General features: G+C 46.1%; 1 protein-coding gene across 1 annotated transcript in view; it reads right to left on the reverse strand.

The window, feature by feature from the left end:
- Positions 1-10,039: 10,039 nt before the first annotated feature.
- Positions 10,040-27,119, reverse strand: part of ATP6V1B1 (ATPase H+ transporting V1 subunit B1) — a 47,217-nt gene continuing 30,137 nt past the window's right edge. The window contains exons 4-14 of the mRNA XM_072126370.1: positions 25,972-26,065; positions 17,392-17,469; positions 17,145-17,284; positions 13,540-13,641; positions 13,365-13,462; positions 12,972-13,095; positions 12,731-12,881; positions 12,215-12,297; positions 11,904-12,008; positions 11,170-11,299; positions 10,040-10,806 (exon numbers count right to left, since the gene is read on the reverse strand). Coding sequence (XP_071982471.1) covers positions 10,628-10,806; positions 11,170-11,299; positions 11,904-12,008; positions 12,215-12,297; positions 12,731-12,881; positions 12,972-13,095; positions 13,365-13,462; positions 13,540-13,641; positions 17,145-17,284; positions 17,392-17,469; positions 25,972-26,065 — 1,284 coding nt within the window. The 3' untranslated portion in view covers positions 10,040-10,627. The remainder of the gene's footprint in view (positions 10,807-11,169; positions 11,300-11,903; positions 12,009-12,214; positions 12,298-12,730; positions 12,882-12,971; positions 13,096-13,364; positions 13,463-13,539; positions 13,642-17,144; positions 17,285-17,391; positions 17,470-25,971; positions 26,066-27,119) is intronic.

The following is a 27,119-nucleotide window of genomic DNA, read 5'->3' on the forward strand; positions in this document are numbered from 1 at the left end:
GTACCTGCATTTTTCCTTTCCTGTGGCATCAGCCATATCATATGGGACATTATAGATAATATATATGTAATGATGTGAATAAAGCATTTGGGCTGATATAGAAACTTACATTTAGCTCCAGTAGCCACTGTGCCTCCCCTCTCTCACTCAGAAGCATTAACAAAGTCATTTGGGTTATTATAAAAAGTACTAATTTCTAAAGATGTGAAAAAAGCACTTGGGGTTACATAGAAGCTTACTTTTTTTGCAGAAGCCTCTGCCTGGGCCTGTGTCACACCTTTCTCAACATACATCATCAGCAGTATCACATTGAACATTGTAGAGAAGTACTGATCTGTATTGAAGTTAATAAAGCACTTGGGGTGATATAGAAGCTTACTATTATTTGCAGCAGCCTCTGGCTGGGCATGTGCCTCTCCTTTCTCAATCTAAATCATCAGCAGTATCATGTTGGACATTATAGATAATTACTGATCTGTATTAAAGTAAATAAAGCACTTGGAGTTATATAGAAACGTTCCCTTTTCTGCAGCAGCCTCTGTCTTAGTCTGTGTCTCTGCTTTCTCACTTTGAAGGACATATGAGGCATTATAGAGAAGAACCTTTACTGGAGTGAAATAGAAACTTACTGTTATCTCCAGCAGCCTCTGTCACATTTTAAATTATAAAACATACTGACGTTTAATGAAGTGAATAAAGCATCTGGGGTGAGATGGAAGCTGACACCTCTGTGAGCTGCTGCCTAACTTTCTCCACTTTGGGTGAAATAAAGAAAAACAAACAAGCAATTCACTATAAAGCTCCAGTAGCCTCTATCAATGCCTGGTCTCTCCTCAGTAGGGTGAGATATGGGATGAGACAGAGCAATGATTCCATGTACTGATATGGATAAAGCACTTGGGGTGAGATAGAAGATTCCTATTATCTCAAAATTCTATGTTTGTGTTTCTTCTCTTACTTCCAATCATCAGTGGGGTCATGCACAGAACATTATTAAAGGGGTTGTCCGAGTTTTGAAAAAAAAACTATATGTGGCCGGGAGCGGGCTGCTTAAAACAATAAGGATGTACTTACCTTCCGGTGCCCTTCCGGTGCTCCGGTCCAGACGCCATATAAACAAACATGGCAGCCGGAGCTTCAGCTTCCGGCCGGCCATGGCCGGGTACGCCTATTCGTCTCTATACACAGCATTGTATACGGGGGCCGGAAGGTTGTCGGGTCTGGCCGGAAGCTGAATGCAGTTTGTTTACATGGCGCCCGGAGCGACAGCAGCGCTGGATAGCGGAGGGCACCGGAAGGTAAGTACATCTTTATTGTTTTAGGCAGCCCGCTCCCGGCCACCTATAGTTTTTTTTCAAAACTCGGACAACCCCTTTAAGAAGCTCTGTCCTCTATTGGTGTGAAGAAACCATATGGTGGTGAGATGATCTGACCTCCCTGTGAGCTGCAATCAACCTTTCTCCAGCACGATGGATTTGGCAAAGTTTCAAAAAAAATTAAAAAATTTGGATCAGTTTAGGGAGGGGATGGGGAGAAAGGAGCTGGAAAGGTAAAGTAACTTTTCCAAAAGGAGGTTATGGGCGAGGTTACTTTTGGTTAGTGGAACATACTATTCTATAGCTGGTGTATTGGCCCTCAGGATACCACATATAACAGCTCGAACAGCCGGATTCAGAGAGTGTTGTGTGTAATGATGGGGCAGGAAGTTAACAGCTTCCTGCTCCACCATTGCTCATCTGATGCTTATGTGTATGCTACTCATAGGCCAGGAAGTGTGGCCTGATGATGTAATTGCCTCTGCTGGCCTTAGGGCCACTAGGAAGAGTGGCAGAGAATGGCGCAGGAAAAGGGGTGATGTGGAGAAACGGGGAAAGGTGATAAATAGGTTTGGGTTTTTATTATTTTACATAAAAAAGGACTATAATTAACAGAGCTATAATTAACAGGGGGAATGATTAATGGGACCATTATTAGTGGGGGTGACAGGGGGAGATTTCAAGTTGGAGCTAAAGGCATGAAAGGGATTGCAATGTTACCCCACCAGGGCCTGAACGCAGTGTGGGGACCCTGGAGAACAGGCCTCGTCCACTCCCATCAGGGCCAGTGGGGAGATACAAGAAGAGGGAGAAGCTGCATGTAGATAACGGATCCCCCTTAGGAGGTGGGAGTGTAATGGTTGGGGTAATGGATCCCTGAGTAGATGGAGAAGGGGATGCCATGATGTTAGCGGCAGCCAGGGATCACACTGGTCAACAGGATTCTTTGCAATAACTCTTTAGTGGCAGATACAGTCCACACAGCAACAATAAGCTGATAACAGTCCTTCCTGCAGGCACATGTAAGGCAGTGGATTGGTTGTCTGTTGACTTCAGACAAAACATAAATAGATAGCACATTAACTCCTTAGTGGGAGGCATGATGTAATACCAAGTAAACACTTCTTTTGGGCAGTAGATGGCAGCAAAGGATTCATTATTGGATAGCTGCAGTATAAATTAGATGAGACCCTGATGTTAGTTTAAAGGTGCTGAATCAAGTAATGACCAGTCTTACGGGACATTACACATTAAAGCGGGCAAGTAAAAGGGGTGGTGGGAAATTTATCTGGGGGCTCAATAAACAGGAGTATTGTAATAGGGGCTTCAGGAATGGGGGAATGTTTGGTGGGCTACATCAGAGGAACATTATACAGTAAGTGGGGAAACGCAATGGTGACGCATTACACTTTGGAAGAATCAGAGAAGAAGAATTTACTATGCAAGGGCCACTTCTGGAAATGATTCAGTATGGAGGCCACAAAGGGGGTCATTATATAATTTAGAGGCTGTTAAGGGGTGTGTGTGTGCAAACTAGAGGGTAGGATTAGGGGCAAGCTAAAGGCACAGTGTGCTGCAATATTTATCGCTTTTTCCGGACTTTCAATTTTGGGAGGTGTGATGTATGAGATTTTTATATTTTCCATTATGATGTTTTTAAAATTAAAGTCATGAAGCGTTATTTAAATATTTTTTAAGGAGATTTCAAAGGGATTTTTCCTGAGGGTCACAGAGAGGCTCTTCTGGATCATTAGCATAATTATTAAAGTTGATTTTAGAAGTATTGAGGCCATGGATAACAAATAAAACAAGATTCCCACAGTCACAGTGCAGAGATCTATGACTAATGTCCCTGATGGATTTTGATTTCCTTTAAACGTGTCCAATTAGTGACTTTCAACATGGACCTCCAGTGATCACCAGTAGTGCCTGGGGATTCTTACATTTCTCTGCAGCGCCACCACAGGACAAATGAGGTATTACACCATTCCAGTGAGTTTTCTGTGTAATCCAAGGAAAGAGACTCCCAGATCATTGGTACAAAGGTCAAATAGCCATGTTTGTGGCAACCTCCTGTGACCGATCCTCTAGGACAGGGTTAAAAATCAGAACTGAAACCAAATGGAGGCGGCTTTTTCAAGGACTTTGTAAAATGCAATAATAATTCCAACCCTGCACGGTGTTTACTCAGCTGCTCCTAACATCATAAACCTAGGGACGCAATAAGGGAAGTGGCAATTTTGGATGTATGAAGGGAAGATCATAAAAGTCATAAGATTTATACATTATTTCACACAAGAACATGCACTCTAGTCGTGTACTCTACAACACCGGGCGAGGAGTGAAACCCATATCATATCCAGCATGTCACGTGGATCTGCTGTGAATCCTACAAACCACCGTCTACTGATAGTTCCCAGTTTTTGCTGCAGCGTTTATCAGGACATCAGTGCTGAAGGCTGAGCTCAGTTTAACACTTTACCTGCAGAAAGTTCCAGAACACTCTGAAGTCCCAGATAAATTGTATCCAAATGCTCAACTGCAACTATTCTTGTGTCTAAATCCTTTCAAAGTTGGAGAACCTCACAGATTAGTTGTTGAGTCTCCATCTCTTTGATGCTAGAGAACCTTGCAGATTAGTTGTATCTCCATCCCTGTCAAGGTGGAGAATCTTGCAGATATCTTAATGTGTCTCCATGCCCCTGGAGCTGGACAACCCTACAGATTAGTTATAGTGTCTCCATCTCTCCGAAGGTGCAAAACTCCACAGAAATGTTATTGTGTCTATATCCTTCTGAAGCTTGAGAACCTCATGGATTCATTATGGTCTTTCCTTCCCTTTGGATCTGGAGAACCTTGTGGATTCAATATGGTTTCTCCATCCCTCGGGAGCTGGAGACCCTCATGGATTCATTATGGTTTATCCATCTCTCTGGAGGTAGAGAGCCTCATGGATTCATTATGGTTTCTCCTTCCCTCTGGAACTGGAGAGCCTCATGGATTCATTATGGTTTTTCAATCCCTCTGGAGCTGGAGAGCCTCATGGATTCATTATGGTTTCTCCATCCCTCAGGAGCTGGATAACCTCATGGATTCATTATGGTTTCTCCATCCCTCTGGAGCTAGAGAACCTCATGGATTCATTATGGTCTTTCCTTCCCTTTGGATCTGGAGAACCTTGTGGATTCAATATGGTTTCTCCATCCCTCGGGAGCTGGAGAACCTCATGGATTTCTTATGGTTTCTTCATCCCTCTGGAGCTGGAGAGCCTCATGGATTCATTATGGTTTCTCCATCCCTCTGGAGCTGGGGAGCCTCATAGATTCAATATGGTTTCTCTTTCCATGTGGAGCTGGAGAGCCTCATGGATTAATTATGGTTTCTCATTCCCTCTGGAGCTGGAGAGCCTCATGGATTCATTATGGTTTCTCCATCCCTCAGGAGCTGGATAACCTCATGGATTCATTATGGTTTCTTCATCCCTCTGGAGCTGGGGAGCCTCATGGATTCATTATGGTTTCTCCTTCCCTCTGGAGCTGGAGAGCCTCATGGATTAATTATGGTTTCTCATTCCCTCTGGAGCTGGAGAGCCTCATGGATTAATTATGGTTTCTCATTCCCTCTGGAGCTGGAGAGCCTCATGGATTCATTATGGTTTCTCCATCCCTCAGAAGCTGGATAACCTCATGGATTCGTTATGGTTTCTTCATCCCTCTGGAGCTGGAGAGCCTCATGGATTCATTATGGTCTTTCCCTCCCTTTGTATCTGGAGAACCTCATGGATTCAATATGGTTTTTCCATCCCTCTTGAGCTAGAGAACCTCATGGATTCAATATGGATTCTCCATCCCTCGGGAGCTGGAGAACCTCATGGATTCATTATGGTTTCTCCTTCCCTCTGGAGCTGGAGAGCCTCATGGATTCATTATGGTTTCTCTTTCCACCTGGAGCTGGAGAGCCTCATGGATTCATTATGGTTTCTCCTTCCCTCTGGAGCTGGAGAGCCTCATGGATTCATTATGGTTTCTCCATCCCTCTGGAGCTGGAGGGCCTCATGGATTCATTATGGTTTCTTCATCCATCTGGAGCTGGAGAGCCTCATGGATTCATTATGACTAAGGCTCCGCTGTGAGCTGAAACGCGTAGGTCTCCACCACTATAACCTACACCTCTCATGCACAAGCCATGTGCGTTTTTTAATGGAAACTAAATAAAGTAATTTTTTGGATTTTACCCACAAGTGCTCCGGTTTTTCTTCAAACTTTCTTTGGATTTACCCTACATGCCAGATACCGTTGCAGCACGGGATTGAAGAGGACCCCAAGCTACAGACCAGCCAAAGGAATGTGAGTGCACCCTTTTCCCCTTTTTCTCTAATATATATGGATTCATTATGGTTTCTCCTTCCCTCTGGAGCTGGAGAGCCTCATGGATTTGTTATGGTTTCTCTATCCCTCTGGAGCTGGAGAACCTCATAGATTCAATATGGTTTCTCCATCCCTCTGGAGCTGGAGAGCCTCATGGATTCAATATGGTTTCTCCATCTCTCTGGAGCTGGAGAGCCTCATGGATTCAATATGGTTTCTCTTTCCACCTGGAGCTGGAGAGCCTCATGGATTCATTATGGTTTCTCCTTCCCTCTGGAGCTGGAGAGCCTCATGGATTCGTTATGGTTTCTCCATCCCTCTGGAGCTGGAGAGCCTCATGGATTCATTATGGTTTCTCCTTCCCTCTGGAGCTGGAGAGCCTCATGGATTCGTTATGGTTTCTCCATCCCTCTGGAGCTGGAGAGCCTCATGGATTCATTATGGTTTCTCCTTCCCTCTGGAGCTGGAGAGCCTCATGGATTTGTTATGGTTTCTCCATCCCTCTGGAGCTGGAGAGCCTCATGGATTCATTATGGTTTCTCCTTCCCTCTGGAGCTGGAGAGCCTCATGGATTCATTATGGTTTCTCCATCCCTCTGGAGCTGGAGAGCCTCATGGATTCATTATGGTTTCTCCTTCCCTCTGGAGCTGGAGAGCCTCATGGATTCATTATGGTTTCTCCATCCCTCTGGAGCTGGAGAGCCTCGTGGATTCATTATGGTTTCTCTTCCCTCTGGAGCTGGAGAGCCTCATGGATTCATTATGGTTTCTCCATCCCTCTGAAGCTGGAGAGCCTCATGGATTCATTATGGTTTCTCCTTCCCTCTGGAGCTGGAGAACATCATGGATTCATTATGGTTTCTCTTTCCCTCTGGAGCTGGAGAACCTCATGGATTCATTATGGTTTCTCTTCCCTCTGGAGCTGGAGAGCCTCATGGATTCATTATGGTTTCTCCATCCCTCTGAAGCTGGAGAGCCTCATGGATTCATTATGGTTTCTCCTTCCCTCTGAAGCTGGACAACCCCACAGATTAGAAATTATTGATTACAGAAATGTTACTTTTTAATGAAAAATATATTTTTATCTTGGTGCATCTGATGACGTCATCATTAACATTTGCTTGTATAGGGGACTTTATCTCTCAGTGTAGATACAAAAGGAGAAATGGGTTTAGAGGGAGAAACAATCATGAGGGGAGGGAAATAGAAGCAAAAAAATCAGGAACCGAAGTCCTGATAATACAGAGTGCGAGCCACAAGTAAAGTACCTGACCTGAAACTGATACACTGTGGCTGTCGACAGACAAGTACATTGAAGTCCTCTGGCCCCAGGCATAATCTGTAATATTGTGAGGCATTTATCATTTTGGTGGTAGAGGAGGCTTTGGGTCTCCTCAGGCACCGGGCCAACAGCTACTTATTTAGTCTCTATAATCATTCTCCATTGTTGGCCCATCACCGGTGCCGTTATGTGGTTTTCCCTTGACTCTATCTTAAAATGAGTAGAACCCAGGTGTCTGCGCGTCGCCCAGTGGTCGAGCCACTACACTAGCAGATGGGGCCCCGGACGCAGGTCCTGATGCAGTAATGATTATGCCCAGCCACCTCCTGCTATGGAGAACCTCAATGAGTATAACGAACCATGCACCTGTGTGACATCACATGACCAGTATATATATAACGAGCCACACACCTGTGTGACACCACATGACCAGGGATATTACGAGCCGTGCAGCTGTGTAACATCACATGACCAGGGGTATAACGAGCTGTGCACCTGTGTGACATCACATGACCAGCGATATATAACCAGCACTGCATCTTTGTGACACTAAATGACGAGGGACACAATGAGCCCCCCACCTGCCTGACACCACATGACCAGGGATATAACGAGCCATGCACCTGTGTCTGTGTGACACCACATGACCAGGGATATAACGAGCCGTGCACCTGTGTCTGTGTGACACCACATGACCAGGGATATAAGGAGACGTGAACATGCGTGACATCACATGACCAGGGAGGGATATAACAGCCGTGTGCCTGTGTGACATCACATGACCAGGGATATATTACGAGCCGTGCACCTGTGTGACAACAGATGACCGACTGTTTTTATCCACGGGAAGTAGATGAAGCTTCTTGTTGAATGACAGCAAGAAGAAATGTACAAAACCTATAAGGAATTGATACAGTAAGTATATTTGAATGTCTTATGACTTTTCATCACACAAACCATATGAATTATGTGCTGACAGTGGACAACAAACGCAGATTCTTTAGGATGAATTATCTAGCACACATTTATAGGCAAACTTTTCCTCCAACACCTACAGACGATTATCAGCTGAATATGAACGTGTCCGATCTCTCGTTCCTGACCTCCAGGGGGATTTGGTGGCTTCCAGATGAATAATCATTGTCACGTCCTGTAGGTCTATGACCAGGTTTGCTCTTTGACCTGCCCATGGCTGACCATCCGCCCCATATCAATACTGAAGACTAAGCGCAGAACTCGTGAGTCACCTTCTATTCCTTGGCTTCTGAAAACACAAGTGTGAAGGTGCCAGACAGGTCTTGTCAATTAACACAAAATAAGGTTTCCTTAGATGCTGGAATCTATCTCCCTGGTCGTCTGGCCGGAGAATTACTGGAGCATCTACAGATTGTGTCCCGGACTGACATGACTTGTGTCTGGCACGATGGATGTGAGAAGAGGCACGACACTCCCGGGCTTGTCTCTCAGACCCTCGAGGGGCACTCAGATCACTGACTGGAGGAAGAGATCAGGAACTGGCAGAAGAGAAGCTTCTTTATCCTCCTTTATTATACTTTAGTAGTTTAGATATCAAAACTATAACATTTCACATCCATATATAACATCCTATCAAGCATCTGGTAATCCTACAATAAGATGACGTGAAGATGTTAGATGGTTGATGTAGAATTTAATTAAAAGAATGTTTATTATCAGGAACAAAAGCAAATTTGCATTTTGAGACTAGGGGATTGTGGGAGAGGGAGATGAGGGATTGGGACATGGGGTGTGGTGGACACAATGGCCGGGCTGTGGTGGCTCAGGATCTGTAGATCAAGTAGTTTCTCCCGGTTTGGAGTTAGTCTTGGTTTGTAGAACTCCAGGTGGAATATTTTGTTTGTACTAAAGTCCCACCGTGACCAGTCTGGATTTGTATGTGGCCCCCGGACCTCATTGTCATATTGAACAATGGGGGATATGATGGTGTCCATCACGAGATGTTTGAGTCTATGCTATCGTCACTTGATTGCATGGAAGGTTCTGCAGGCCTTGTCCATGAACACCTGGATGGTTTGTCCTGATTGGTGGATTTCCAGGCCCAGGTATGTGTTCCTGTCTATCACTGTCGGTAGGCAGCTGTTCAGCATTTAGGAGAAAAGCCTGGCTAATCTACTTCTCCACTGGTACACCATGGTGTTGTTTTTCTAGAGAATGATGGGTAATGACCAAGTGCTGATGAATTTCTCCAGGATTTTCAGGTTGTCCTGAAGACCTCTCTCAGTTGGTGACAATAGCAATAGGAGATATTGAACTTCAGAGTCATGGAGGGAGAGTCATATTGTGCAAGGAGAACTCTAGGACTGTGACCAAGCTCAGGGATGTAGATGTTGAAGAGCGTTGAACCTATGCTGTCAGATCCCTCAGCTCTACTGGAATTAATCAGTATACCTTCATGCTACAAGTGTTCTCGATGCAGGAACCCTTGATGATGTCATAGACTTTCCATGATATTCTGCTCTCCAGCTGCTTTGGAAACGGGCCTTTTTAAACTCCACAAAACAGGAGTATAATCTTCCACACTTGACAAGAGGTAAGTTCTAGTCTTTGGAGACTGCAATGCCGAAGCCGGAGTAAAGATTTCCTGACCACGGATGGCAAGGTCAGAACACCACCTGGCATAGCCAAGACCCAGAGCTACTGGTGGGCCCCACTCACTGCTACATTTTGCCGTAGAGATGGAAACATCTCCATTGTAGGAGCAGAGCTGGAGTCACTGGGCACCATCACCTTCCTATCAGTTATCATTGCCCACCATAGGATTACGCTATTACCAGCGACCATTCAGGCCTATAGCGGGTGGACAGGCGCAGGGGCCATGGCCCCACCTTGTGTGGAAATGAAAATTGTAATTCCTGGTAGATCGCTTATTTCTGTCCTTCTACACCAGAAAGGTACCATACAAGCCCTGATAACTCTCCCCCAATGACTCCACTCCAATCAACAGGTTCCTATGGTCCACGTAGCGGCCATAAAGCAAAAATCCAAAAAGAAAAACAGAAATCTACAGGTAGAAAACAAATTCAGACTCCTAAAAAATAATCACAATTTGCTTTTATTTAATAAAAAAATTAATGACGGTGGTTGATTCCCTTTTACACTTGTAGTGGACATATACAGCGCCCCTTTAACCACAACCAAAGGAGACAGAGAAATTAGTGGGGCAATAGTTTTCCCAAAAAAATAAATAAATATAATAATTGAGACAATGTAATTTAGTTTTCTGGGTCGGAGCACACTTTAATGATCGGAGCTGTGTGTTTTATAGGATTAGAGGACCTTTCAGCTGTAGAACTGATGAGGGCCTGGTGGTCCATTCCTTCATGTGAGACTCTCAAGTCAAAAAACTAAATTTAAGCGAAACATTAGGTCTAAATTGTCAACATTACTGGTGCCCACTGTACTGCTCTGGGTACTTTTATAGATAAGAGGTCTGTCGCTTATTTACATATGGGAGTTAAGCTTCCATGATTGAGAAGGTGGATATACCACAGCAGAATGGAGGGCACCAGTTATGTCAACTATACTCTAGGACTAGTGGTCCTTTAGGTTTCATAGGGTGCGTGTTGTGTGGTAAGAGGTCCTTTCATTTATATAGTTGTGTGCATTGTAAGATTATGGGTCTATTCATTTTTCTGCTCCTTTGTGCTTCAATGTAACGGCTTCAGCTTGTGGTCGGGATTCTCTTGGATAAAACTCTGCCAGCATGGATTCTGGGATACGTTTAAGGAGTTCCTTAGGGAAGATACGTAGAAGCTGCCACCCGATATCCAATGACTCGAATATGCTTCGGTTCTCGTAGGCGCCTAGAGAAAGAGATAGCCAGTAATCAGAGGGATCTGCTGGATCTACTGGAGACATTCTACCTCACAAATCTCCGACCACTCCAAGTGCCAAGCTTTCTAGATCCACCACCATTCTCTGTTCTTCTAGATCTAGTGATAACACGATGAAACCACTGAGGTCATTACTGCGGTGGTCTTACATCAGTGCTTGGCCTGCCTAACTGAAGGGCATGGTACATTGACTGGTGGGGGACTGGAAATCTTTGGAATGGAGGGACACGGAACCCATGAAATAATTAACACGGCTGAACAGCCTACGATAAACATAATAACCAGTATAGAGGATCCTCCATCACCCCCACGATGGACAGCCCTTCTATTTACCCTGAGCAATGAACTGCTTCTCAAACTTCTGTAGGAACTCCAGATACAAGAGATCATCTGAGGACAGAGCTTCTTCACCCACCACGGCCTTCATAGCCTGGACGTCTTTCCCAATAGCATAACAGGCATACTGTGGAACCAAAGACAAGGATTACTAGAAAACGTCTTCTCCTCCAGGACATTCCAATGACCATGCAGAGTTCAAATTGCCTAGTTCCTCATATTTCATTTAGGAAATCTAGTCCAGCCTGGGGTGGTCTCAGCATGGAGGTTTTTTTGCTGGAGTAGTCATGTATACTGACATCATAGTGGCAACAACTAGTGCCCTGGTCATAGGAGCCATGGTTTGATATCTGAATAGGACAAGATCTACATTGAGTGATTTCTTTGTACAATCACCGAGTGTCCAGGACATGGCATTGACTTCAAGCCAACAACCATTGAGTGTATCATTGTCATCAGTGACCAGACTGATGGCCACCAGGTATGAAATGCTGAGTCATCTATCACCGAGTGAGACCACATAACTATCCAGCCCATATGATGTCCTACAACTTGTGATACATTACTGCTGAAGTAACCATCAAGAGTATACTTTCTAACTCTCTTGTATGGTCACTATTAGGTCAGTGATGTGCGTTGGGTCCACTTTCTAGGCTTTTTTTCATGGTGGCCTGTTATTTTTTATGCCCAGTTACTACTACTATTACTCTATGTTGGCACAGTGTACATACCAGCTGGTTAGATACATCTCCATGGTCTTTCCTGGTCATGCCTTCTCCAATAGCAGATTTCATGAGACGGGACAGAGATGGGAGCACGTTGATTGGAGGGTAGATCTAAAAGATATTTGATGCCTTCATCAATACATTTTACATACGTCTACACATGTAATGATGATACTCGAAGTACACGCTGTAGACCATGTTCTCCATAATCTCCATAATCTCCTGTACTCAGAGGAGTACTTAAAGGAGATGGTTTAGCACAGGGATAACCATGGAAGAAGGGTAAAGGGTGAGAATCATGGAGAGAGGTGACTCACCTGTCTGTTGTGAAGTTGCCGGTCCACGTAGATCTGTCCTTCCGTAATGAAACCAGTTAAGTCAGGAATGGGGTGAGTAATATCTGGAAGATGGAAATAGATGTTGGATCACCAGACTCAAGAAGTAAGATCACACTAGCCCAAGGGTTCATTCATATAGTCATTGTCCACGTTCTCAAGCAGAAGTAGAGGGAGACCATGTTTATTGAGGATTTCAGAGTTGTTGTAAATTTCTCTGGGAAAATGTATGCAAAGTAGCTCTTCTACCCAAGGGAGAAAACTGAAAACGATCCCAAGATCACAAGATCCCAAGAGGTCCAAAGATGGACCTGGAGAGAGGGCACCTCATTACATCTTCATAAACACCAAATTACCAATATGAGAGGATGGAAATACCGAGACCCCAAAAATGGACTAGGAAGAAGGTCTAGAAATTACTGGACCCAACTGTCCAGGATCCAGAAGCTGAGGACCTGGTGAGGTGGAAGAGGCGTTGATGATTTCTTGGGTACCCACCATCATTAGGCATGGTTAGGATTGGGATCTGGGTGATTGATCCGCTCCTGCCCTCCACTCGGCCGGCTCGTTCATAGATGGTAGCCAGGTCAGTGTACATATAGCCGGGGAATCCTCGTCTTCCTGGTACCTCCTCCCGAGCCGCTGACACCTATCACAGGATAGTTCAATGGTCATGGAGTGTTATTACCTTCTGCGAGTATCCAACTTCTGTGCCCACATCAGGGGTGAAGGACATTACCTCACGCAGAGCCTCGGCGTAGGAGCTCATGTCTGTCAGGATGACCAGGACGTGCTTCTCGCACTGGTAGGCCAGGTACTCGGCCTCTGTCAGGGCCAGCCGCGGAGTGATTATCCTCTCAATGCTGCACAAGAGGAACAGCGCAACAGGGTCACTGCACCGAGGGTGTATCTAAGTGCGATACTCTCATGTGTGATACAGCCTGCTGATCTGTGTATCTCATCCTATCATTGTGATCCTGTCTTCTGAGCTTTGTATCTAGTCCTATCACGTGGGATACAGTATGCTGATCTATGTATCTAAGCTTATCATGTGTGATACTGTCTACTGAGCTGTATATCTAAGCCTATCAAGTGGGATACAACATGTGTGATACTGTCTGTAGATACTCACGTGGGATCATTGGCTAGATTCAGGAACAGACACACATTATCCATGGATCCATTTTCCTCAAAATCTGACTTGAAGAATCGTGCAGTCTCCATGTTGACCTGTGGGGGGCAGCGTCACCCATTAACCCTTACACATCATACTGGAGAGGATAGTCCAGTGATCATCTACTACTTACACCCATCGCAGCAAACACAATAGCAAAGTTATCATCGTGGTAATCCATCACGTCCTTAGATTTCTTCACCAGTCCGGCCTGTCTGCAGATCTGTGCCGCAATCTGTGGGGGAAGAGACACCCCGATAATTACAGCTCCGAGAACTTCCAGGTCACCGGCCACAATCATATTGTATGTGCACAGAAGACATGCAGCACCCCAGAAGAATAACATATACAGCTCATTCGCTTGGGGGGGACAGGACAGGGACCCACCGACATGTCAGGGGGACAGGAAAGGCACGCCCGGACACTTGGGGGGACAGGACAGGGACCCACCGACACTTGGGGGGACAGGACAGGGACCCACCGACACTTGGGGGGACAGGGACACGCCGACACTTGGGGGGACAGGACAGGGACACGCTGACACTTGGGGGACAGGACAGGGACACGCTGACACTTGGGAGAGGGGACAGAGACACGCTGACACTTGGGGGACAGGGACACGCTGACACTTGGGGGACAGGACGGGGACACGCTGACACTTGGGGGACAGGACAGGGACACGCTGACACTTGGGGGACAGGACAGGGACACGCTGACACTTGGGGGACAGGACAGGGACACGCTGACACTTGGGGGACAGGACAGGGACACGCTGACACTTGGGGGACAGGACAGGGACACGCTGACACTTGGGAGAGGGGACAGAGACACGCTGACACTTGGGGGACAGGGACACGCTGACACTTGGGGGACAGGACGGGGACACGCTGACACTTGGGGGACAGGACAGGGACACGCTGACACTTGGGGGACAGGACAGGGACACGCTGACACTTGGGGAACAGGACAGGGACACGCTGACACTTGGGGTATAGGACAGGGACACGCTGACACTTGGGGGACAGGGACACACTGACACTTGGGGGGACAGGACAGGGATACGCTGACACTTGGGGGACAGGACAGGGACACGCTGACACTTGGGGGACAGGACAGGGACACGCTGACACTTGGGGGACAGGACAGGGACACGCTGACACTTGGGAGAGGGGACAGAGACACGCTGACACTTGGGGGACAGGGACACGCTGACACTTGGGGGACAGGACGGGGACACGCTGACACTTGGGGGACAGGACAGGGACACGCTGACACTTGGGGGACAGGACAGGGACACGCTGACACTTGGGGAACAGGACAGGGACACGCTGACACTTGGGGTATAGGACAGGGACACGCTGACACTTGGGGGACAGGGACACACTGACACTTGGGGGGACAGGACAGGGATACGCTGACACTTGGGGGACAGGACAGGGACACGCTGACACTTGGGGGACAGGACAGGGACACGCTGACACTTGGGGGGACAGTACAGGGACCCACCGACACTTGGGGGGACAGGACAGGGACCCACCGACACTTGGGGGGACAGGACAGGGACCCACCGACACTTGGGGGGACAGGACAGGGACCCACCGACACTTGGGGGGACAGGGACACGCCGACACTTGGGGGGACAGGACAGGGACACGCTGACACTTGGGGGACAGGACAGGGACACGCTGACACTTGGGGGACAGGACAGGGACACGCTGACACTTGGGAGAGGGGACAGAGACACGCTGACACTTGGGGGACAGGGACACGCTGACACTTGGGGGACAGGACGGGGACACGCTGACACTTGGGGGACAGGACAGGGACACGCTGACACTTGGGGGACAGGACAGGGACACGCTGACACTTGGGGGACAGGACAGGGACACGCTGACACTTGGGGGACAGGACAGGGACACGCTGACACTTGGGGGACAGGACAGGGACACGCTGACACTTGGGGGACAGGACAGGGACACGCTGACACTTGGGGAACAGGACGGGGACACGCTGACACTTGGGGAACAGGACAGGGACACGCTGACACTTGGGGTATAGGACAGGGACACGCTGACACTTGGGGGGACAGGGACACACTGACACTTGGGGGGACAGGACAGGGATACGCTGACACTTGGGGGACAGGACAGGGACACGCTGACACTTGGGAGCACAGGACAGGGACACGCTGACACTTGGGAGCACAGGACAGGGACACGCTGACACTTGGGAGCACAGGACAGGGACACGCTGACACTTGGGGGGACAGGACAGGGACACGCTGACACTTGGGGGGACAGGACAGGCACACGCTGACACTTGGGGGGACAGGACAGGGACACGCTGACACTTGGGGGACAGGACAGGGACACGCTGACACTTGGGGAGACAGGACAGGGACACGCTGACACTTGGGGAGACAGGACAGGGACACGCTGACACTTGGGGGGACAGGGACACGCTGACACTTGGGGGGACAGGGACACGCTGACACTTGGGGGGACAGGACAGGGACACGCTGACACTTGGGGAGACAGGACAGGGACACGCTGATACTTGAGGGACAAGACAGGGACACGCTGACACTTGGGGAGACAGTGCAGGGACACGCTGACACATGGGGGACAGGGACACACTGACACTTGGGGGACAGGACAGGGACACGCTGACACTTGGGGGACAGGACAGAGACACGCTGACACTTGGGGGACAGGACAGGGACACGCTGACACTTGGGGGACAGGACAGGGACACGCTGACACTTGGGGGACAGGACGGGGACACGCTGACACTTGGGGAACAGGACGGGGACACGCTGACACTTGGGGAACAGGACAGGGACACGCTGACACTTGGGGTATAGGACAGGGACACGCTGACACTTGGGGGGACAGGGACACACTGACACTTGGGGGGACAGGACAGGGATACGCTGACACTTGGGGGACAGGACAGGGACACGCTGACACTTGGGGGACAGGACAGGGACACGCTGACACTTGGGAGCACAGGACAGGGACACGCTGACACTTGGGAGCACAGGACAGGGACACGCTGACACTTGGGGGGACAGGACAGGGACACGCTGACACTTGGGGGGACAGGACAGGCACACGCTGACACTTGGGGGGACAGGACAGGGACACGCTGACACTTGGGGGACAGGACAGGGACACGCTGACACTTGGGGAGACAGGACAGGGACACGCTGACACTTGGGGGGACAGGGACACGCTGACACTTGGGGGGACAGGACAGGGACACGATGACACTTGGGGAGACAGGACAGGGACACGCTGACACTTGGGGAGACAGGACAGGGACACGCTGACACTTGGGGGGACAGGGACACGCTGACACTTGGGGGGACAGGACAGGGACACGCTGACACTTGGGGAGACAGGACAGGGACACGCTGATACTTGAGGGACAAGACAGGGACACGCTGACACTTGGGGAGACAGTGCAGGGACACGCTGACACATGGGGGACAGGGACACACTGACACTTGGGGGACAGGACAGGGACACGCTGACACTTGGGGGACAGGACAGAGACACGCTGACACTTGGGGAGACAGGGACACGCTGACACTTGGGGGGACAGGACAGGGACACGCTGACACTTGGGGGGACAGGACAGGGACACGCTGATACTTGAGGGACAAGACAGGGACACGCCGACACTTGGGGGACAGGTAGTAAGATTTGGGGTACCCCCTCTCCCCAGCTCTCAGACCTCGTTGTGTGGTAGCCCCGCTGCAGAGAAGATGGGGATCTTCTGGCCTCGAGCGATGCTGTTCATGACATCAATGGGTGAGATTCCAGTCTGGATCATCTCCTCCGGGTAGGTTCTCCCAAAAGGGTTAATGGGCTGACCTGAGGAGCACAAGAGATTATTTCGGAGCCAATGACTCTCTGCTCCCCAGTCTGGTAACATACATGAGCTCAGTGGCGCCCCCCTCCTCACTGTGTAGCAGTCTCACCATTGATGTCCAAGAAGTCTTCGGCCATGACAGGAGGACCGTTATCTATCGGCTTCCCCGAACCATTGAAGACACGACCTGGAAGACATGAGAGGAGACACACGGTCAGGAGACATCCAACATCTGTCTGTCTCATATCTGTCTGTCTGTCTCATATCTGTCTGTCTGTCTCTGTCTGTCTCATATCTGTCTGTCTGTCTGTCTCATATCTGTCTGTCTCATATCTGTCTGTCTGTCTCGGTCTATTATCTCTCTTCTCTGTAACCCAGTGTCACAGGTGTCAGTCTGTCTCCACGTGCAGGGACCCCCCACCTCTCGTCCTGGTACCGCAGCGATGTTGTGGTCCATTTCCCGTCTCCATGGGACGGTGCTGTCACTGCACATCACCTTCACATCCTGCCAGTGATCATGAAAGGTCAGTAACCTTGTCCTCCACTCTCTGCTTTCATGTAATTCCTGCCTCTGGTGCAGGTAACAAGATAAACTCCACTACTCTAGGCCTCCAGGTGAGGAGACGAGTGACCCAGTGGCGCCCCCCACAGGCACATAGCCTCGTATGCCTGAGCGCCCTAGTGTGCATCTCCATTGGTCTATACATTGAGCATTTCCCAGAAACTTCCATAGAAACTGCATCAAGTGAATCCATCACTTCTCATCACGTTTCACTTAAAGGCCCCGATCTCCTCTAATCCTGCAGCTCCCTGAGCCGCCAGCAGATGGCACTACATGCACCATATTTTCTGCAAAAAACATTTACAACTTCAAAAAGAAAAATATATTGACGGAAACTTCTATCTGATCAGTTTCTGGAGAGAAGCAGCAACGAGGCCCACATGGGGAGAGAGAGGGCGACGTACAGTATAATCTGTCACCAGACGAGGAGCGACAGTCAGTATCCAACTTTCCCCATTCCTAAAGTGAAAACCTTCAATTTTATGGAGAGAATTAGAAGCTGGAAACATATCACTTTATATTAAGATGAAATGATTCTTACATAGCGCCACCTAGAGGCTCCGATAATATGAAAAAGACTCAAATCCTTGGGATTGTTCCATTTTATTACTGTCCAGAACATTCCGTAAGTTCTATATTATAATAAATATAAAGACAATAGTGGAAGGAGCGGAAATCAGTCTGGGACCAGTTAGTAAAAGGAATCTATGCTAAAATTCTTGGATTCTCTGATATTTTAGGGAATCCATCAAATTAATAGTTCAATACTTCTGTCTTATCGAGATACAAGAGAATAAGGAAACTTCTAGAAGCTCCACATTGATTGTTACTGAATTTCATTTAGGCCCAGTCTCCCATAGAGGATAGAACACGCCCCTTTTGGGTGGGGTTTACACTAACCACCCCATTTTGACCAGAATTTAGAGGGACATATCTGATTAACCAGGACATGACCCATGAATTTAGGACATTTGGTGTGTGACACCTGATGGCTCATGGCTTCTCAATGTGTGAAGCCTTAGGGTGTCAAAACTTGTAAATTTAATAAAAATTTGACTTACAATCAGTATAATACAGTAATTATAGGGGGATAAATGGAGAAAAGACGCCATATAAAGGTTTATTATAATTAGTTAATTCTAAATATCTAATTATTTGACAAAAAAAATAAAAAATAAATCAAAATAATTTCGGGCTCCACATAAAATGGAAATTAGAAATCCATGCATCAGGGAAAGAAATAGAAAATGCACAAAACATAGGAAAGATTTCAACATCTAAAATATAAAGTACAGAAAATTCATTAAAAATAATAATTTAAATACAAAATTCTAAAAGATAAAAAAAAATTGATAAATTCTAATATAATAAAAGAAATAAAAATATACATCTGGCACATATTTCAAAATGTATTTAAATGATCAGAACATCTAAAGAGTTAAAAAAAATAGTGAAACAAATGTATTTTGTAACCATTTCACAAAAGAAGAAAATCCATGTCGTAAAAAAAGGGGAAGGTAAAAGGGGTTAAAATTACTGAAAAGATTTTCTAAATGTAGTGAAAAATCTCGGCATTAACCCCTTCAGGATCTGCCATGTCATTTGGTGATAACGTTAGAAGGCTGGAATTCCTCCTGTGGTTTCCGTTTTTTTTCGTGACGTGTTGTGCTTCACGTTCCTGGAATGTTTTGGTTGATATGTTTCGCATTTTTTTTTTTTTTAATAAATAAAACTGTAAATTTGGTGAAAATTTTGAAAAAAAAGGGTCGTTTTCTGATTTCTAAAAGTTATGCTCATCATACGGTTAATCTAAGAGCCCAAATCAGTTACTAATAAACATTTACCATCCGTCTACTTCTTGTCGACCTCCATTTACTACGTTATTTTATTCCGACGTTCGGAGGCTTCGAAATGGAACGGCAAATTTCCAAAAAAAATTCAGATTCAATTATTCACTTTTTTTTATAGGACTGTTAAAAGTTTTATTTTTTAAAAACTCCCCATATTTCCAAAACGGAACCCCACAAACTATTCAGAAACAGCCTCTGGAAAGGTTTTTAACCCTTTAGGCATCTCCCATGAGTTCTAACTAGAGATGAGCGAGTATACTGCTGGGTGGAGTATTAGCATACTCGGACCGGCTCGTTACTCGGACGAGTATCTCGCCGGCTCGAGATCGAGCAGTAAATTAATAAAATAAATTGAATAAAAGTATTTTTATTGTAAAAAAAAAATATTACACATGTTTGCAGATGTTTTACTTGTAAGAACACATTGAAATAACACTATTCTTCACTTTCCAGGTGTGCACGCGTGCATCTCCCGCTAGGTTCGGAGATGTTCGGAACATCTGGAATGTGAAGAATATTGTTCTTTCAATGTGTTCTGCAATGTAATGGTCCTGTATTCACTGTTTTTAATGTTTTAATTCTATTCTTCACTTTGCAGCTGTGCGCGCGTATCTCCGAACCTATCGGGAGACACGCGCGCACACCTGCAATGTGAAGAATAGAATTAAAACATTAAAAACAGTGAACACAGGACCATTTAAGTGCAGAACACATTGAAAGAACAATATTCTTCACATTCCAGATGTTCCGAACATCTCTGAACCTAGCGGGAGACACGCGCGAACACCTGCAAAGTGAAGAATAGTGTTATTTCAATGTGTTCTTACAAGTAAAACATCTGCAAACATCTGGAATTTTTTTTTTCGCACTGTTCTTTTACTGTTCAGTTTTATTAAAAAAATGCTCGAGTCTCCCATTGACTTCAATGGGGCTCGTTATTCGAGACGAGCACTCGAGCATCTGGAAAAGTTCGTCTCGAATAACGAGTACCCGAGCATTTTAGTGCTCGCTCTTCTCTAGTTCTAACCCTATGGAGGTTCCATATGGAATGTTCATATTTTCACAATAAAATGATATTTTTTCTTTTATTTATCTTATAGCATTGATGTTATCTGTATTTTACGGCTCACCCCCCATTACTGCGATACCCCATTTATGTAGCTTTTTTATGTTGCACCTGTTTTACAGAATACAGAACTCATTTGGGGAGATATTCACTTGTTTTTGCATTGCCGTCTTCTAAGAGGTAGAACAGTTTTATTTTTTATTGCTTACAGAGCGGTTTTAGAACTTGTTTTTTGTGGGGCAAGTTGCACTTTTTATAGTTATCATATTGGGGGTAAATGTAGATTTTTTTTTATAACTTTTTATCCTGTTTTCGGAATGTTGGATGTGAAAATATCATTTTTGTGTGTTTTTTTCCTTTTTTTTTTGTTTACAGCGTTTACGCTGCAGGTTCAGTAACAATTTTATTTTATGAAATGGGTTGTTATGGATGTGGCGATGCCAAATATGAAGTGTTTTTGTGGTGATTTTCACTTTTTTTTATGTTTTATGTGATTTTTACATTGGATATGGTATTAGGGGTCTTTTATCCTTCTTTTTAAAATTTTGTCCCAGCATGTAATATGATGCAATACTGATGCATCGCAGTATACAGACGGTCCCCTACTTAAGAACACCCGACTTACATACGACCCCTAGTTACAAACGGACCTCTGGATATTGGTAATTTATTGTACTTTAGTCCTAGGCTACAATGATCAGCTGTAACAGATATCACAGGCGTCTGTAATGAAGCTTTAGTGTTAATCCTGAGTCTTATGACAACCCAACATTTTTAAAATCCAATTGTCACAGAGACCAAAAAAGTTCTGGCTGGGATTACAATGATAAAATATATAATTCCGACTTACATACAAATTCAACTTAAGAACAAACCTACAGACCCTATCTTGTATGTAACCCGGGCACTGCCTGTATTCCAATAGTCAGCCTATGCATCCAGGCATCTGCTACAGGCAGCCTTAGGGGTCCTTCATTGGACCCCAAGGCTGCCATGGAAACAATGGAAACCATTTAAAGGGTTAAAATGCCATGACGACATATACAGTAACTGTATGTCATTACAACAGGGAGCAGGAAAAACAGGAAAACAATAGAAAATAATCCAAAAATATCCAAATAATTCAAAAGTGTATAAAAGGAGTAATGGAAAGAAATCCATTTTTTAAAGGAAATCAAAATCCATCATGATAAACATTACTAATAGATCTAGGCACCGGTACTGTGGTAATATTCTTATATTATATATTATAAAAAAACTTTAAAATTATGCTAATGAGCCTGGAGTGGTTTCCAGAGGCCCTCATAGCTTCACATGCTGTTACACTGTGCAGGAGCTTTCCCCCCCACCCACTATGTGAGATTACAATAGACAGAGGGAGGGGGATATGCTGAGGAAGCAGGGGGAAGAGGAGACAGTGTAACAGCCTGTGAAGCTACAGTACGGAGGGGCTCTGGTAACACTCCAGAGGACGATGATTGTAAAAAGTTGATATTAGAAGGAAGGAGGCCATGGATAACCAATATAAGAAGATACCACAGTCCCGGTGCCTGGATCTATGAGTAATGAGTTTATCATAATGGATTCTGATGTGAGATTTCCTGTGAGTGAAGGAAAATTTATAAATAAAATAAAATTGGGTTCCAAATTATGATGTGGAAGTAAAAAGTTAGGAGAAATTAGAGATTGAATATCTGGTTAATGTCTATGGATGGAACATGAGGGGTTAACCTCCCCCAGTCCGGACCATTACACCGGTCCCCCCCCCCCCCCCCCAGGCTGTCATGGAGGAGCAGTGAATGGGGGGACGGCCTCTCCAGGGACCTCCGCCGATGTTTTTTTATGGAGGCTGAGAAATAAGAAGAAGGAGAAAACCCTGCGCTCATTAGTCTTGTGGGTCGGGAAATCTGCGACCTAATTAACAGCCTCCCACCGGCCCGTGATTCAGCGCCGCACAAAGACCCCCAGAAACGGGCCATGAATGACTTATTATTTTTATTTATTACAATGTTTTCTGAAAATGTTGTGAAACTAATTAAGTTTTTTTTTCTCTTTTTATTTTGTGGAGGGGGGAGAGTAGTGGTCGGGGAGGGGGTGCCGCCCCCCCCCCCCTATTCTTCACTGAACTGGAGGACAATGGTAGGAATCAGTGTCCGACCTACCACAGCGGCCCCCAATATCAGAGCGGATTGGGAGGTGGTCGCACTCCGGCCCCTGTATTCGCATTATGGGTTGTGGGGCGGGTTTTATAAGAATGGGATGATGAGTGGAGTAGTCCAGGCTATAAACCACATTCTAGTTGGGGGTCTCATACCGATGTTGCACCCGTAAATAAGACCACGGTCATCAGCCAAACCCACATTCTGGTCCCTTGTCTGACTCATATCCTTAGCCCTGTTAATGGGTCGGACATTGACTCTATAGGTAACGTATCAGCAGGTGTGACCATACAGACTGCAGACAGTGTTTGGGGTCTTGTCCTGAGAGATGTGTAATCAGACCTCACACTGCTGTGCTCTGTGCAGCCAGTGTTATGTATTGTCCCTGTAGAGATGTGTAATCATACCTCACACTGCTGTGCTCTGTGCTCTCTGCAGCCAGTGTTATGTATTGTCCCTGGAGAGATGTGTAACCAGACCTCACACTGCTGTGCTCTGTGCTCTCTGCAGCCAGTGTTATGTATTGTCTCTGGAGAGATGTGTAACCAGACCTCACACTGCTGTGCTCTGTACTCACTGCAGCCAGTGTTATGTATTGTCCCCGGAGAGATGTGTAATCAGACCTCACACTGCTGTGCTCTGTGCTCTCTGCAGCCAGTGCTAGGTATTGTCCCTGGAGAGATGTGTAATCAGACCTCACACTGCTGTGCTCTGTGCTCTCTGCAGCCAGTGTTATGTATTGTCTCTGGAGAGATGTGTAACCAGACCTCACACCGCTGTGCTCTGTGCTCTGTGCAGCCAGTGTTATGTATTGTCCCTGTAGAGATGTGTAATCAGACCTCACACTGCTGTGCTCTGTGCTCTCTGCAGCCAGTTTTATGTATTGTCCCCGGAGAGATTTGTAATCAGACCTCACACTGCTGTGCTCTGTGCTCTCTGCAGCCAGTGTTATGTATTGTCCCCGGAGAGATGTGTAATCAGACCTCACACTGCTGTGCTCTGTGCTCTCTGCAGCCAGTGTTATGTATTGTCCCTGGAGAGAGGTGTAATCAGACCTCACACTGCTGTGCTCTGTGCTCTCTGCAGTCAGTGTTATGTATTGTCCCTAGAGAGATGTGTAATCAGACCTCACACTGCTGTGCTCTGTGATCTCTGCAGCCAGTGTTATGTATTGTCCCCGGAGAGATGTGTAATCAGACCTCACACTGCTGTGCTCTCTGCAGCCAGTGTTATGTATTGTCTCTGGAGAGATGAGTAATCAGACCTCACACTGCTGTGCTCTGTGCTCTCTGCAGCCAGTGTTATGTACTGTCCCTGGAGAGATGTGTAATCAGACCTCACACTGCTGTGCTCTGTGCTCTCTGCAGCCAGTGTTATGTACTGTCCCTAGAGAGATGTGTAATCAGACCTCACACTGCTGTGCTCTGTGCTCTCTGCAGCCAGTGTTATGTAGTGTCCCTGGAGAGATGTGTAATCAGACCTCACACTGCTGTGCTCTGTGCTCTCTGCAGCCAGTGTTATGTATTGTTCCTAGAGAGATGTGTAATCAGACCTCACACTGCTGTGCTCTGTGCTCTCTGCAGCCAGTGTTATGTATTGTCCCTGGAGAGATGTGTGATCAGACCTCACACTGCTGTGCTCTGTGCTCTCTGCAGCCAGTGTTATGTATTGTCCCTGGAGAGATGTGTAATCAGACCTCACACTGCTGTGCTCTGTGCTCTCTGCAGCCAGTGTTATGTATTTGCCCCTGGAGAGATGTGTAATCAGACCTCACACTGCTGTGCTCTGTGCTCTCTGCAGCCAGTGTTATGTATTGTCCCTGGAGAGATGTGTAATCAGACCTCACACTACTGTGCTCTGTGCTCTCTGCAGCCAGTGTTATGTATTGTCTCTGGAGAGATGTGTAATCATACCTCACACTGCTGTGCTCTGTGCTCCCTGCAGCCAGTGTTATGTATTGTCCCTGGAGAGATGTGTAATCAGCCCTCACACTGCTGTGCTCTGTGCTCTCTGCAGCCAGTGTTATGTATTGTCCCTGGAGAGATGTGTAATCAGACCTCACACTGCTGTGCTCTGTGCTCTCTGCAGCCAGTGTTATGTATTGTCTCTGGAGAGATGTGTAATCAGACCTCACACTGCTGTGCTCTGTGCTCTCTGCAGCCAGTGTTATGTATTGTCCCTGGAGTGATGTGTAATCAGACCTCACACTGCTGTGCTCTCTGCAGCCAGTGTTATGTATTGTCTCTGGAGAGATGTGTAATCAGACCTCACACTGCTGTGCTCTGTGCTCTCTGCAGCCAGTGTTATGTATAGTCCCTGGAGAGATGTGTAATCAGACCTCACACTGCTGTGCTCTGTACTCTCTGCAGCCAGTGTTATGTATTGTCCCTGGAGAGATGTGTAATCAGACCTCACACTGCTGTGCTCTGTGCTCTCTGCAGCCAGTGTTATGTACTGTCCCTGGAGAGATGTGTAATCAGACCTCACACTGCTGTGCTCTGTGCTCTCTGCAGCCAGTGTTATGTATTGTCTCTGGAGAGATGTGTAATCAGACCTCACACTGCTGTGCTCTGTGCTCTCTGCAGCCAGTGTTATGTATTGTCCCTGGAGAGATGTGTAATCAGACCTCACACTGCTGTGCTCTGTGCTCTCTGCAGCCAGTGTTATGTATTGTCTCTGGAGAGATGTGTAATCAGACCTCACACTGCTGTGTTCTGTGCTTCCTACAACCAGTATAAGGTCTTTAGAGAGATGTGTATTCAGACCTTTGTGTAAGTTGTTAGTAAAAGCAGAACTGTGAATATAAATTTGTATAGATATGAATTTATATTCCAGTAGTGTCCTCACCCCTGCATCATTGAAATCACCAGTGACCGGCTGTGATCGCCAATAAACGGTAGAGGTCAGGGGTCGGCCACACCCCCTTTTGGAGAACAATCTCTATGGAGAACTGTACAAAGCTGGTCAGATCCTGGGGCCCTCATCTATACAGTAGGAGGTCAGTGCTAGGACTTTACCTGACACGGTGACATGAACCCCTCGTCCTACCTACCCAGCATGTCCTCGGAAACAGGTGTCCTCAGGATGTCCCCTGTGAATTCACAAGTGGTTTTCTTGGCATCTATCCCAGATGTGCCTTCAAACACCTGCAGAGACCCGGGGCAAGAACCCAATTACTGGCAATTAGTGAGGATTAAAGCAGACACCACAGGAGAAAGTCAGATCCAAGAGAAAGCCGGGGATAATGTGCAGGGATTTGGGGAGGGAAGGGGGGGCTCATTCACACCGGACCTCTAAGCTGCCAGGGAAGCTTTTAAGGTGATGGGGGGGCGGCCGTGAAGGGGTTAACCGCTGGATTAGTGATTTCTCCATGATTCCTGTCAGTGCTGCTGGAATCATAAAGACGCGATGATCCAGTCTGTGACATGAACAGAACACAGAATATATGTCCACAAGTACTGCCCCAAAAGGCAGGGCCCCTTTAAGAAGTGGGCGTGATAGATAGATAGATAGGAGATAGATAGATAGATAGATAGGAGATAGATAGATATGAGATAGATAGATAGATAGATAGATAGATAGATAGATAGATAGGAGATAGATAGATAGATAGATAGATATGAGATATATAGGAGATAGATAGATAGATAGATAGATAGATAGATAGATATGAGGTAGATAGATAGATAGATAGATAGATAGATAGATAGATATGAGATAGATAGATAGATAGATAGATAGATAGATAGATATGAGATAGATAGATAGATAGATAGATAGATAGATAGATAGATAGATGGATATGAGATAGATAGATATGAGATAGATAGATATGAGATAGATATGAGATAGATAGGAGATAGATAGATATGAGATAGATAGATAGATAGATAGATAGATAGATATGAGATAGATAGATAGATAGATAGATATGAGATAGATAGATAGATAGATAGATAGATGGATATGAGATAGATAGATAGATATGAGATAGATGGATATGAGATAGATAGATATGAGATAGATAGATAGATAGATATGAGATAGATAGATAGATAGATAGATAGGAGATAGATAGAAAGATAGATAGATAGATAGATGGATATGAGATAGATAGATATGAGATAGATAGATAGATAGATAGATATGAGATAGATAGATAGATAGATAGATAGGAGATAGATAGAAAGATAGATAGAT

Source organism: Engystomops pustulosus, chromosome 1 (genome assembly GCF_040894005.1).
Source record: "Engystomops pustulosus chromosome 1, aEngPut4.maternal, whole genome shotgun sequence".
Lineage (NCBI taxonomy): Eukaryota > Metazoa > Chordata > Amphibia > Anura > Leptodactylidae > Engystomops > Engystomops pustulosus.